This window comes from Anabrus simplex, chromosome 1 (genome assembly GCF_040414725.1).
Source record: "Anabrus simplex isolate iqAnaSimp1 chromosome 1, ASM4041472v1, whole genome shotgun sequence".
Classification (NCBI taxonomy): Eukaryota; Metazoa; Arthropoda; class Insecta; order Orthoptera; family Tettigoniidae; genus Anabrus; species Anabrus simplex.
This window is the reverse complement of record NC_090265.1, coordinates 369,803,507-369,819,686: the sequence shown is the minus strand read 5'-3', so window position 1 is coordinate 369,819,686 and position 16,180 is coordinate 369,803,507. Positions and strand designations below refer to the sequence as shown.

Genomic DNA, 16,180 nt, shown 5'->3' with positions numbered 1-16,180 from the left:
ATGGGATCATGAGTTGGACATACTACCACTGCTCCACTGGGGCAGCTTATGCTGTAATAGGTTAAAACATAAATTTGGTGAGTAGCAAGCGTTGTCTAACCAGCCTACAATTATGTAGGAAGAGTTGTAAACTGTATGTGTTTTAATGGGTTGTACCCACTAATACTTAATCTTACTGTAAAACAACTAGGAAGGCTAGACGATAACTTGCTCAAGCTTGCATTCTAACCTATTACTACAGACGTGCAGTCTACGACAGGACCTTGAGATTTCTTGAGATTCATGCAATGACCTGTTGGTCACGAGAGGTGTACAAAGATCTCAAGAGCATTCTCTCTGAATCATGCTGCGAGCAGTGTGTAGACCTACAGTTAGGTGGAACTGAATGTTGTTTGTGCCAAGTACAACAGTAGTCAACTATGGGGCTTCACCAATCCATATACAGTACATTCTCAAAAAGTGACTAGGCCATTCAGTTCTAGGATAAGTCAATTACTGATATGGGTAACGTAACCTATAAAAAATAAGCATTATGGCAGTGTATGTAGCAGTACTCTTACTCAGGTTACCCAGAAAACTCAGTGATTTACACCTTAAAACTCTTGAGCTATAGACGCCAGATTAATTATGACATGATTAGAGGTCCTGCCTGGTAGTATTGCTTGTTCTTTAAAGGGGCCTAACATCGAGGTCATTGGCCCCTTCTGGTAGTATTAACAATATCTGTGATTTGCCTGTGTTTAAAACCAAGCACAGTACTTACAATAGTTGGCCTCATTTCTTCATACATAGCATGTGATTTTTGGGTTCATTGATGCTGTGAAATGAGATTATAGTAAAAGAGGGCAAAAGTAACATATTTTGTGAAGTATGTAACAATATTAGCACTGTAATGGAAAAAAAAGTGATCTTGGAATGTCTGTTGGTTCATTTTATTGAAACATTTACATGAAAAGGAGGTATAGAACTTATTTGTTTAAGATGCTTTACTTTATGTAACATACTGAGTACTGGTACTGTATATTACACACTTTGTAATATTATTTTAGTCAGTAGCTCTGAACACTGCATGGTTATTATCTTTGCCAGCAGTATTTGAGCGAACTAACTGTTGTTTATGCCACAGTAGGTTGAATCAGAGCATGCAGTACAGTCTACGTACGTGTATTGTTGTGCCAATAGCATCAAGCTCGGTTGCATGTCGGATACAATGTTGTTATTCCATATCAGAGAGCTTGTACACATTTGAGGAAATTACACAGAATCTGACATGTACAAAGATGATGATGATGATGATGATAATAATAATGACTATAATAATAATAATAGTAATAATAGTAATAATAATAATAATAATAATAATGGTGTATGGCCTCCGGAGAGCAGTGTTGCCAACTTAGCGGATTTTTTGCTAAATTTGGCGGAATTAGAAGTATGTCGGCAGAGAAATATATCATTTAGCGGACAGAGGATTTTTTGGCAGAATTCTAGATTTATTATAGCAGAATTTAGTGTTTTATCCATTTTACGTTTTTTTTTTTTTTAAATTTGTACTCCAGTCTGTCTTCAAGCTATTCTGCATTCCTTGTCAGGAGCTAGCAGTCACATGAGGAAAACATGTTATTTGGATTTGATGTTATGAAATCAAGGTATCATAAATTTGTAATGCGTGGGGAAAGGGTACCTTTCTCCTAGTTGACGAATGACGACAGATAGTGAAACTGTGAGAGAGTAGCATTTATATTTATGCTATGAAGGAAGACCGTTCAATGAACTGGCCTGTTTTGTGTGTGGCCCTTGAGGTAGGGGATTCACCTAGTTTGCACCCGGCACTAAAACGCCTACAAGTTTTAGCGCGCCGGCTCGCAGGCAGGGGGTTAATCCCAGTGAAAATCACAGATCAGGTGAGTGCAGACATTGATTATTATTATTATTATTATTGCTCATTATTTGAGATCGGATTTCTTGGCGGAATTTTAGCGGATTTTTAGCAGTATTTAGCGGATCTTGAAAATACAAGTTGGCAACACTGCCGGAGAGGCCTAGTGCAGGTATTTTGACTAGATACCCAGAACACGACCTGCACATCTGTGCGGATGGGGCCCTACCTAAGATTAATTCTAATGTTGAAGACGGAACAAACACCATCCTCCATGTACTTGCTCACAAACTTGCAACTCATTTACTACTCTAGACAATATAACATCATTTGCAAATATTCTTATCTGTGATTCCAGATCTTTACTCATATCCTTTATATATATAAGAAAACATAAAAGGTCCTATAATACTGCTCTTTGGGACCCTCTTCTTAATCATTACATGATCAGATAATGCTTCACCTACTCTAATTCTCTGAGTTCTATTTTCTAGAAATGTCACTCATTCAACCACTCTTTGATGATGATGATGATTATTGTTGTTTAAAGGGGCCCAACATTTAGGTCATCGGCCCCTAATGGTACGAAACGAGACAAATTGCAATTACAATTTTAAAGTACAAAATTCGTCCACTGACCAGAATTCAAAACGTGTTGATGAAGAATGAATGAATGATTATGAATTTAAAACAATCAGTGGATCCAACCCTCAATGCCTCACCATCCCAGAAAATATATGACTGACAAAGGAACTGCTTCCAAAGCACAATACTGAATCGATTATGCTTGTTGTCTAAAGGGGTTCAATATCCAGATTAACGGTCCCTCGTAATGGCACTTATCACTAGTAAAGTAGAACCATGGTATTTCTCAAGTTGCGGTACTAATCAAAGGTTACAAGTAAAGTTCTTGTTACTTGTTACTTGCGAGTAGTACCACTATGTTAGGTACACAATAGGTTTGAGATTAGTAGCAGCACAGAGTGGTTCACTGTGGGTTTCCAGTACCTGTGATTAGTACAACTATATGCGGAACATCGTGGGCTTACATTGCCTGTGATTTGTACCATTAAGTGAGAAACACTACGGGTCTGGGCGTTGGCTGTGATTAGTACACAGCGATTAGTACCCTGCATGATGGTACTAATCACAAGCAGTTTCATGGTTCTAATTCAATCATCCCTTGGTTGCCTCCTACGACAGGCAGGGGATAACGTGGGTGTATTCCTCCTCTGGGTCCCCTGCACACAGGGGCTCAAACCACTCTTTTGTCTAGTCCAATTACCACTCAAGTAGCAAGAACTTTTTGCTCTAAAGCTCGCACCACCTCGCCAAATGTTAGGCTCGCCCATCCTGCCCCTAACAACAACACCTGCACGCAAGGATCCCCCCCCTCCGTGTCCTTCACCACCTCAGCCATATCATTATAATACTGGAAGTAGAAAGGTCAGTCAAGCTAGCGTTGCTGGAACAGTCCGACGTACTTAACACGCAACAACGAGTAAGTACCGCCTTAGGCATTTTTGATGTATGGGAAGTCTCATGCACAATACCATTTAACTAGATCTCTTTAACATTTTGTTTCAGGTAAAATATCATTTCTTCGAATAAATATTTCAACAGGGATAATAACACCCACTTGACCGTCTTCTGGATACAACTGATTACCGTACTAACATAACTAAACATTGACATCAGCTAGCTTTGACACCTCAACATTTTATCATTAGCAATGTCTCCTACAAGAAGTCCCATCTTCTATTCTATGACTTTCTGATAAATCAACCGTATATATTTTAACACATTTGATACGTTCACACTTCTATTTTAAATAACTGACATTGATCTTATTATCTTGAACTTATGTTATGGGAGTGGAACAAGTATCCTCCTTGGATGATGGTGCTATCACACTCAAGGCCGTCACAGTCCTAATGGTGTATAAGAAGAGGATCCATTTTTGGTTTTAAATGCTCAAATATTCAAGATTAACCACGTTATAATCTTCAAAACTGTTAATTTACAGTATTTTTAACATACTTTCTGTGCATTATCCTCATTTTAGACGTTATACTATAACATTAGAACGATCCCATATCTAATAACTTTAAGATTGATATTGGCTGATGATGCCCATAAAAAAGGGTAAAACATATACCTATGACTTTTAAGTATTATCCTATGACTTTTAAGTATTATGTATAAATTTTAACCACATGAAATAGTGGATTGTATTGTATTGTATTGAACAGGTGGATCTATAAATATTATTATAATATTTGTGATATACTAATCAAAGGTAGCGTAACTAATGGTGTTTCAAACTTTACGGTACTACTCACAAGTATTGTACATCATATCTATGGTGTTTTGCACATAATGGCACCACTCGTAAGCAACACAAACCCATGGTGCACCTCACATAGGTGTACTAATCACAGGGACTCATACTATCCTGTGGTGTTCCTCACATAGTGGGGTACAAATCACAGGCAAAGCAGACCAACAATGTCGCTCATATAGTGGTACTAATCATAGATAACGCCCAGACCCGTAGTGTTTCTCACGTAATGGTACAAATTACAGGCAACGTAAGCCCACGATGTTCCGCACATAGTGGTACTAATCACAGGTACTGGAAACCCACAGTGAACCACTCTATGCTACTACTAATCTCAAACCTATTGTGTACCTAACATAGTGGTACTACTTGCAAGTAAAGGCAACCCATGGCTTTCCCCACGTGATGGTATTAATCACAAGCAGTTTCACGGTTCTAATTCAATCATCCCTTGGTTGCCTCCTACGACAGGCAGGGGATAACGTGGGTGTATTCTTCCTGTGTCCCCCGCCCACAGGGGCTCAAACCCCTCTCTTGTCTAGTCCAATTGCCCTTCTTTTCGTCAGTTATCTCCCATGATCTACCCTATCAAAAGCCTTGGATAGGTCTATAGCGATAAAGTCTATTTGACCTCCTGAAACTAAAATATCTGCTATATCTTGATGGAATCCTACACGTTGTGCTTCACTGGAATCACCTTTCCTAAACCCAAACTGCCTTCTATCAAACCAGTTAGTAATTTTGCAACCGTGTCTTATATAATCAGAAAGAATGCTTTCCCATAGCTTACAAACAACATATGTCAAACTGACTGGCCTGTAATTTTTTGCTTTATGTGTTCCTTTCCCTTCCGCACAGGGGCTGCTATTGCAACTCTCCATTCATTTTATATAGCTCCTTCATGCAAACAATAATCAAATAAGTAGTTCAGATATGGTACTATATATCCCAACCCATAGCGTTTAATATATCCCCCGAAATCTTATCAACCCCAGTTGCCTTTCTAGCTTTCAACTTTTGTATCTTTTTACAAATTTCTTTATTATCATAGGCAAATTTCAGTATTTTGTGATTATCAGTTGCCTCCTCTATCATGACATTATCTTTATATCCAACTACCGGGCGAGTTGGCCATGCGCGTAGAGGCGCGCGGCTCTGAGCTTGCATCCGGGAGATAGTAGGTTCGAATCCCACTATCGGCAGCCCTGAAGATGGTTTTCCGTGGTTTTCCATTTTCACACCAGGCAAATGCTGGGGCTGTACCTTAATTAAGGCCACGGACGCTTCCTTCCAACTCCTAGGCCTTTCCTATCCCATCGTCGCCATAAGACCTATCTGTGTTGGTGCGACGTAAAGCCCCTAGCAAAAAAATATATACATATATATATATCCAACTACCTTTACATATTGCTGACTAAATACTTCTGCCTTCTGTAAATCCTCGCATACACACTCCCACTGTTCATTAATGATCCCAGGAATGTCATTCCTGGAACCTGTTTCTGCCTTAAAGTATCTATACATGTCCTTCGATTGTCCCTAAAATTCATGTGACCCCCAATTATGTTTACCAGCATGTTATCCTTGGCTGATTTTCTGCTAACTTTCCTAGTGAGTTATTTCAATCTCTCCTTACTTCTGCAAACATTCCTAACTCTATTTCTTTCTAATCTGTACTTCCTTCTTAATTTCTATATTTCCCTGTTATAATATAATGGGTCATTACTATTCCTCACTACATTTAAAGGTACATATCTGCTTTTACACTTCTCAACAGTTGCTTTAAACCCATCTCATAGGCTGTTTACATTTTTACTTACCGTTTTCCATTGATCATAATTGCGTTTTAAATATTTCCCCATCCCCCTCTGATCAGCCATATGGTACTGCCTAATAGTCCTTCTTTTACAACATTTCTTTCTAACACATTTATTTTTAACTCTAACAAAGGCAGCTTCATGATCATTTTACCATCTATCACTTCAGTTTCCCTATAGAGCTCATCTCGTTTTAACAGCACCATGTCTAGAATATTTTTCCTTCTAGATGGTTTCATCACTTTCTGATTCAGCTGTCCTATCCATGATAACTTATTCACCATTTGTTGGTCATGCTTTCTGTTGTCTGCATTTCCTTCCCAGTTAACATTTGGCAGGTTCAGATCACCCGCTACAATAACGTTCCTTTCTGTGCCATTCCCCATATAGCTGATTATTTTATCAAATAATCATCCATTACAATAATGTTCCTTCCTGTGTCATTCCCCATATAGCTGATTATCTTATCAAATAATTATGCATCACCATCAGCGCCAGCCTTACCAGGTCTGTACACCCCAAAAACATCAAGTTGCCTATTATCTTTAGAGATATGTCTTACACCTAGAATTTCGTAGCTTACAAATTCTTCTTTCACCAGTGTAAATACTCCCCTCATATAGTTTCTAACCCGCCTGTATGATAAACACTACAGTTCCATGAGAATTTCTGCATCCATAATATAATTCCTAGGTCATGATTCAATTCCTCTTACAATATCTGGTAAATATATATCTATCAAATTACTTAATTCTATTTCTTTCTTTATAATATTTCTACATTTTAACACTAACAATTTTATGTCATCCTCACTCGAATTCATACAGTAAAACCCCGTTTTTTTTCGGATGACACATGGTAAATATTTTCGGAAGTTAAATGTCGAAATAAAAAAGTATAAATTCTGTTCAGCAAAGGTGCATACTGTACATTAACATTAAAATGTTTACATAATGTCTCTCATATAAAATCAGTAATTTCTTGGTGCAGCTATGTCGTGCCACTGTTTAATCAACAATACATCAGCTGGTGTAGATTCATTCCTTTGTTCAACAAAACTTTAAACTTTTTTTTGTTACTACTAAACTGAATACTGTATACAGTAATTTCAGTACAGTACTGTAATTAAAGCATGTGGTACTGTATTTTAATAAAAATTCTAAATCAATCGAATCAAATTCTCTGAATGTACCTCCCTATAACTCTTCTAAACAAATCCCCTAACCCTTTACAAGCTGGGAATAAAAGTTGGCCAAGTTTTATATATAATAATAATATCCAATGCATTAAATCCATCATCTGCTGTAACTCAATTCTCAGAACTGCTATTGTCAAGGTCAAAGTCGTCTGCATAATGTTAATGACGAATAATACAGTAATAATAATTTCTGCTTGTTCAAGAAAAAATGTATCATGGAACGAACTAGAGGGTAAGAAACTGTTTTGTTTTATGCTACACGTGCATTCTGGCGTAAGTAATAATATAAAAATAGGGTTTGCCTAGTAGCTCTCAGCACATATAGCAAGAGAATTACTAATATCGATGGCTAAGAACGAGAGGACAAAAAAAATATATTAAAATACAATTTTGCCAGAGCATTTCGGTTAAGTGAAGTTCGGTTAAGCAGGGTTCTACTGTACTTCCTATACTGTCATCACCACTCCCTGGTCCACCCAGTTTCTCTGAATGTACCTCCCTATAACTCTTCTAAACAAATCCCCTAACCCTTCACAAGCTGGGAATAAAAGTTGGCCAAGTTTTATCCTACAGCAGTAATAAATTTTAGAAATCACAATTTTACATGCTGTCACAAACACTGCTATAAGAATTTGCACTCCTGGTACACCCTCAGACCACAAAAAGTGGATTACGGAATGCTGTTCTTCCTTGGTGCAAACAGAGAGTGGCGCGGCCATCTTTACGTCACAACAGCACAAGCTGTACTGATCTGATAACGCTGAAACCTACCACAATGTACACAACGGTGCCATCTAGCGGCTGGTGAGTACGCAACTCCATAGAGCCAACCTAAAGACAATTACAGCAAAATTGCAGATACTTATTGACTTGCCTACGTACATAATGCCCCTTTGAATCAGCATGCTCATTAATTGATACCTAATTTTTTTCCACCCATACACTTATGTATTTGATTTCATGTATTTTCATAACATTTAATTAAGTAGTTTTTACACAAAGTTGATTTTCCTGGAACAGAATGACCAGCGTGGCATTCAAACAAATCATTTAGAACTGCTTAGTTATCCAAGTGGAATACCTGCGCTAATAAACTCTTCTCATAATTCTTTATAAAAAGAAGACAACTTGCTACTTGATGTAGAAGCAGTTTGTCAGTAATTGAGACACTTTTCTTTCGTTCATGTTTTTAAGAGCTTACCAGTGTTTCTCAAACATGATATATTGTACGGTGATGGTTGCCCAATTGTGCTTCCTCTTAAAACAATAATCACTACTCCCACCTGAACCATTTATCTGCAGTGATTTTAATCTCACATGCTTAAGAGAATGATATAGTTCTATCAGTTGTTCAATGAATTCTGGCAAATACTGACTTTAACCCTTACCACTCATCTGTCGGGTGAGGCCCGACATTACGATATTCCCGTTCTGGTCCCATATCGGGCGAGACCCGACATGGCATTGTATCGCCCACCGCTCGTCTGCCGTTTATTACAATAGAGTAAAATAATATATTATTGGTCCACCTTTTCAATACAAAATGAAAATTACATAGGGACTAGTTTCGACCTAGTAATAGGTCATCATCAGCCTGAAGTAAATTAAAGCGTAAATATCGAAGAAAACATAAACAATGTAAACACAAGTACAGTCTTTTTAAAGGTACATACCATGTGGGAAGTTGAGTAGAGATATATTAAAAATAATAACTCTTCCAAATGACGAAGCACTGAGCGGAAGTTATGTAAAGTTCGGTGCGCCGTATATTATAAAAGACCACTGTGCACTAAATGATGTAATAAAGAAGAATAGTAGGTTGAATGCTGGCTTCTTCTTAGCTGTTGTATATTCGAAGAAGATTACATCATTTAGTGCACAGTGGTCTTTTATAATATACGGCGCACCGAACTTTACATAACTTCCGCTCAGTGCTTCGTCATTTGGAAGAGTTATTATTTTTAATATATCTCTACTCAACTTCCCACATGGTATGTACCTTTAAAAAGACTGTACTTGTGTTTACATTGTTTATGTTTTCTTCGATATTTACGCTTTAATTTACTTCAGGCTGATGATGACCTATTACTAGGTCGAAACTAGTCCCTATGTAATTTTCATTTTGTATTGAAAAGGTGGACCAATAATATATTATTTTACTCTATTGTAATCACAGTTCAATACGGATCTATCATTATGAAACTTATTTCTTTTAATTAATGCCGTTTATTAGCCGACGAAATAAACAATGTTATACTGTACTGCCATCTTTTGGTTCAGCGTGGAACTTTGTAGAATCCTGATATTATTTGACTGTCGGTCAATAATCTATTATTTAGAGGGCAGTGTCGCCGTCAGCTGTCCACTCACGCACACGAAAGGTCGAGCGATAGTAAACAAACATGGTCACCATGTGCTCTTCTAGTCATATATAGTTTACTGTTCAAAGTTGTATATGTCGTGTAACACACAAAACCACAGTATTTTCGCACCTCTTCACCTTCCTTGTACCCTAAAAGTGAACTGGCGATGTTCGGCTTGTGTACCGTAACCCAACATGTGCCTGATGCTGACGATTGGCACAATCATAAATCAACTGATCCCGATTTCAAGAAATCGCTGTTTAGCCTACAAAATACCGTGAGGTATGAAACCAGTTGCTTTTTACCGATAATTTGTTCAGTGAAATTATTAACGAAACCATTCGGTATGCGATAACGTTAATAATAATAATAATAATAATAATAATAATAATAATAATTCGTCTTTAATTGCACATATTGCTTTTATTTGCTCCGGTATAGCTTGCTTGAAACGTGCATAGCCTAAATACATCATTTAAAAGCAAATGATATCTCCAAAATCGTGAAAGTTGAATACAGGTCATAGAAGATAAAAATTCACATTTAAAATACGAGTAGCAGAGACAACACAGAGAACTTTAATTCGAGGGGTAAGGGTTAATGGCTAGCAGCTGACTATTTCAATTTTGGCATTTCAATTGCACGGCACAGTAAAACGTTCTACAGCTCACAAGGGGGTACATGTACACAAAACTGCAGTCTGTGACATTTTCCCCCCGAGGCTAACATAATGCAGAGTAAGCAGTTAGAAAACAAAACATTTCCATGTAAGCTGTGAAGGGGGATGCTCAGAATCTTAACACGAGGGTGATAACAAATTACTTAAATATGGAAAATGTGGAAAAATTCATTTGATGACTTATAAAAATCCCATATATCTAACATAGTTATTGCAGGATGCATTTAATTGCCTAATGCATTGTCTCAGATTACTTAGAAAGAGAAGAAAGACTTTTAATCAAAATCTAGACTTTAACAGTGAGTAATTAATGTCTACTACAGCAAGAGGGCAAGAGAGAGAAAAAGGATTTAAGAGTGCGACAAATTTGCCATGCCCAAGTAACCATGAGCTAATAATGAATGCTGTTAAACTCTGGCTCTCATCCAAAGATGTGACTGATCTCATTCACAAATGTAAAATCTTACTTACTTTATGCGTACTCCAATAGATTTCCGGATGGCTTGAGTCAGAGCTTCTGTTTTGCTCATTTCTAAACTGTATATCTCAGAACCAGCCATACTGGTGAAGGGGGTATCTGGACCAAGAGCCTGAGCTATTCCCATTGCTATTGCTGTTTTACCTAAATACAAATAACAGTATTTATTTGCAGAGAAAAGAGATAAATGTCAAATAAGAACATAACAAGAAATGACTTCAACAATAGCTGTGAACATTAACTTGTAAGTTACAAACAAAAGAGAACCATCCTCTTCATGATTCAAGAAACAAATTCCTTTTTGCCAATTCACAATGCCGTATACAGTATAAATTTAATCCTTAATATTTTTTAAATAAAATCAGTACCGGTATCCAGTATATTAAAAATTCAAAGTGTTTACTTAAAAAATCCTAAAATCTCAATGCATGATAAAATCTATTTCCTCTGTAAATTTTCATGCAAAGAAATGGTGAGGCATTAGTACAAAAATACTCTCCGAATGTCACCAATCCTGTTTACAATAGTAATGGATGACATCATGAGAACAGCAAAAGCAGCATATGGAGGAAGAGAAATGAACATGATGTTATTTGCAGATGATATTGTGATTTGGGGAGAAGACGACAGGAAGGTTCAAGAACAGTTGAATGTGGTGAATGGGAAGATTGAAGAATGTGGATTAAAAATAAGTGTAGAAAAGAGTAAAACTCTTGTTATGACTAGAGGGGAGAAAGAAGGGAAAGGTCAGATTAGACTTGCAGACAAGCCCCTGGAAGTAGTGGAAACGTTTAAATACCTGGGGAGTGAATTAATGGAGAATGCTCGACTGGATGCTGAGATTAGTAAAAGGATTCAAGCTGGAAGTTGTCTCTATCATAGTGTAAGAAATATGTTATGGGACAAAGATGTGCCAATGAAAGCAAAGGATACTATGTACAAGATGTATTACGTACCCATAACAACTTACGGAGCAGAAACTTGGACAATGACAAAGAAGGATGAGAGTCGAATACAGGCAGCCGAAATGAATTCTTGAGGAGTATGATACAGAAGAGTAGAAGAGACAAAATAAGGAATGAGAAAATCCAGGAAGAAATTGGAGTGGAAAAAATGAATGATAGAATAGAGAAGAGCCGACTAAGATGGTTTGGGCACATAAAGCGAATGAGCGACGAAAGAATGCCAGAAAAGGTGATGGAAATGCAAATCCAAGGAAGGAGAGGCCGTGGACGACCACGATTGAGATGGAAGGATACCATCCAACGCAGCATTATAGAAAGAAACCTGGACTGGGACACAGTGTTGGAGGAGGAGTGGTGGAAAGACCGAAGAAAGTGGAGAGGAACCATATTTGCCCCTACCCGGCTACAGCTGGATAAAGGGAAATGATGATGATGATGATGATGATGATCAAATACTATACACCTCGCTGATCAAACCAGATACAAAGAGCTAATATCCAGTCGTGATCACGACAGTGGAGTGAGCAGATGTGCTGAGTGAGAGTGCTGAATATGGGTAATTCACTAGATCAGTATAGGGCAGCTATAGGAAGATGGAATGGAGGAAAGTGTTGGCTACTGAATGCATGATTTGAAGCAGTGTATCGATTCATTCAAGTGTCCGAGTGAATCGATTCACAGGAACGGCGAGCTCACGGCAGACGATTCAGCTTACTCCTAGCGGACAATGCTGAGTGGCGCACTCACTGGACAATGACGGGGAGCCGAGCTTCTGCTGCAGCGAGACAGTGAATCATGGCAAATCGAAAGAATCGTGAACGAGCGCGGCTCAATGAGACATAAGATACACAGGCTCCTTATCGGTTCACTGGACACTGGCGGAGAGCCGAGCTTCCGCTGCAGCGAGACATACAGTGAGCCATGGCACACCGAAACAATTGTACGCAGTCGCGGATCAGTGAGACACAAGATCCACACGGCTCCTTATTGGCTCACTGGACACTAATGGAGATCCGAGCTTCCGCTACAGCGAGACATACACAGGGAGGTTTAAATAATAGATGGATTTATTTATATAATAATAATGCTATTTGCTTTACGTCTCACTAACTACTTTTACGGTCTTTGGAGACGCCATGGATTTATTTGCAGTGTTAAAAAGGTAGTCAAAACATAATTCTGAAGTAGCTAGTAAGTAGGTAGGCTATTAGGTTGTAGTATTTATTAGTTTAATGAATCTTAGTATTATAACTTAGTTGACATTTGACAATTAAACTTACTCGAGCCTGCCCTCTGACTATGAGTCATGCTCATGACCACTTAAAAGTACCTATTTTATATTGGGAAGAACGGCTCAGTATTCTCTCACTTCATATGTCACATCATTGCACAAGACTTCAATCACATGTGGACAGACGCAATAACTTAACCAACAGTATGTTGAATCAGAAAACCAGCGGGCTACTGTACATCTCAGGTAGCCTATACAAAATATGACGATTTTAAAAAATCCTCGGCTGATAGAAAAATACATATTTTCAAAAACGACTAAGCGAGTTGTTGTGCGGTTAGTATCGCAAAGCTATGCATTTGTATTCGGGGGATGGTGGGTTCGAATCCCACCGCCGGCAGCCGTTAAGATGGTTTTCCGTAGTTTCCCCATTTTCACACCAGGAAATGCTGGGACTGTACCTTAATTCAGGCCATGGCTGCTACCTTCCTAATCCTAACCTTTCCCACCCTGCGTCGCCGGAAACCTTCAATGTATTAGAGTGACTAGCATTTTTTCTAAGAAACGAGTTCATAGTATGAACACCAGATGGCAGTTGCGAGCACTGAATGCTGTTGCTGCTGTCTTACCAGCACATACTACACAGATGCAGTAGGAGCGCTGACTAATGTGCCGTGAATGGGATCACTATATCGATTCAGTAACGTGAACGGAATCAAATGAATCGATTCAGTAAAATGAATCGAATGTCCCATCCCTAATGGAGGAGTGAAATCCAAAAGTGTGATAGGAGAGAAGAAAAGTGAGCAGCTGCTTGGAGTATTAGCAACCTTGATGGTAGCAGCAGTGGTAGTAGTTTTGTTGGAAATTGGTGGCGTTGAATTAAATCCGGGGCCTGGGTAGTGGGTGTAATAGGCTGGGGAGAATTCAAAATGATAAAGGAAGTGGTCAATAAGCATGCCAGGACGAGCAAACAAGCGATTTAATCAGGGAGCAATCTAAGGAAATAAATAAGGAAATAAAACAGCTAAAACAATGTGTAAAAGAAGACTTGACTGTGATAAAAGAGAAAGTGGCGCAAAGCACGGATGGAGTAGAACGACTATAGACAAAGTCAGGGATTTGTAGGAGGAACTTAGTCAGAAAACAGGACTAATCAAGAACTCAGGAGGAAAAACCTTTTTCTTTATGGTGTTCCAGAAGGAGACAACGGAAGTAAGGTTGAAAAAGTATATAAAGTGCTAGGAGTGATAAAAAGCAAAATGAAGATAAATTTTAGTGAGGTGGACATAGACGATGTATATAGAGTAGGGAAAGTGAAGTGAAGGTCCAATTTATAAAAAGCATGGGGATAGAGGCAATCCTAGTAATTATAGAGGAATAACACTACTAGATTCCCTCAACAAAGTATACACAGGAATCTTAGCAAATAGATTGATGAAGTAGGCAGAGGAATTTACGATTCTCACGATATTCCAGAATGGATTCAGAAAGGGGAGAAGAACAACAGATAATATCATGATTGTCAAAACAGTAATAGATAAATATTTAAAAAGGAAAGGAGGTAAATTATATATTGCTGCAGTTGACTTTGAGAAGGCCTTCGACACAGTCTGCAGGGGGGGGATTGTTCGAGAAGTTAGGGGTTTTGAGCAAGATGAGAAGAGCAACTGAGGCTGTATATGAAAGGGTATATGGCAGTATTAGAGTAGATGATGGGGTAACATGTGGACTGAGGGTGAAATATGGGGTTGAAACGGGGGTGTAAGTTACCACTGATTCTATTTTTGTTATTTATAAATGATATACTACATTCTCATAGTGGAGAGAAGTGGTCTTGTCCAGTATTATGAAACCTAGAAATACCAGGCTTGATTTTCGCAGATGATGTTCTCTTGATGAAACTAATGGCCGGAGGTATGAAAAAAAAAAGTATAAGTGAGGCGATAGAATTCTCTGAAAAATGGTCACTGAAAATTAACATTGGTCAGACGAAGGTGTTGAAAAGAAGGGTGGAAAAAGAACGGCAAATGAGCAATGGGTGATAAAGGAAGAAAAAATGGAGATAACTAACAAACTAGACTACTTACGAATATATATAAGTAGCAGTGGGAAATGGACTCAACAAATAAGAGAAGCAAAATGGAAAGGGTTTTCTAAAAGAATGGTTTTTTTTTTGAGAGTCCACCTTTCCAATACATTATGTTTTTTATTGATTTACATGCATATTTTTAAATTATTGTTGTGTCTTAAGCGGAACATGTTTCACCTAAACTTTAAGCATTGTCAGCCGCTGTTCCTACTACCTAAGATCAAAATAGCCCGGATCCAACACTTTAAAAAAAGGGAGCACCAACTATAGTTTAATACATCGAACATTTAAAATGCCCCTCACACCCAAAGACCTCAACAAAGAATTACAATATATAAGGAACACAGGCAAGTTCAATGGGTTTAACATAGAAATGGTCAATCAAATAATACGAAAAATTACAAATAGACAAATTTCAAAATTAATTCCGGAAAAACAAAAGTCTAAATTTGCCACATTCACTTACAGCAATCCCAACATATATCAAATTTCGAACCCATTCAAGAAACATGACTTAAAAATTTCATTCAAAACACAAAACACCAACCAAAACATGTTGTGGTAAAGAGCAGAATGTTATATAGAGCTGAGATATGTTCCTAAATTGCAATAGTGTCAACTCCAACAAAGATCAATACTCACGATCTGGGATTTACAAACTCACCTGTACCCAATGTTTTGTTTCATACAGACGGCAAACAGGATGAAGTTTCTCAACGAGAACACTACAATACAAACAAGTAACATAAATTTTCGGCAATGAGCGTATATATGAAAGAAACTGGACATGCCTACATGACCATAGAATCTCCGAAAACCGTAAGTAGTTAGTGGGATGTAAAGCCAATAACAATAACGACCATAGAACAAGTTTTAACTATCCTAAAGAGAATAAACAAAAGGCAAATTGATGAACGAATACAAAAACTGCATTTTCATAGACCAGTTTTTTAACAGAAACCACAATTTAAACGACATTATAGAGACTACAAAAATCCTTTATATGATCAAATCCCACAATTATAAAAGATATTAAAAATAAGAGAAAACATGTTCCAAAACATCAATAAATTTCCATACGTAAAAGCTCCGCCCACAGAAAAAACCCATCCTCCGAGAATAAGCCAATATCTCATC

General features: G+C 37.8%; 1 protein-coding gene across 1 annotated transcript in view; it reads right to left on the bottom strand.

The window, feature by feature from the left end:
- rept (RuvB-like helicase 2 rept) overlaps positions 1-16,180 on the bottom strand; it is a 96,615-nt gene that overhangs the window by 57,257 nt on the left and 23,178 nt on the right. Inside the window, exon 4 of the mRNA XM_067142972.2 lies at positions 10,749-10,899. Within this exon, the coding sequence (XP_066999073.2) occupies positions 10,749-10,899 (151 nt within the window). The remainder of the gene's footprint in view (positions 1-10,748; positions 10,900-16,180) is intronic.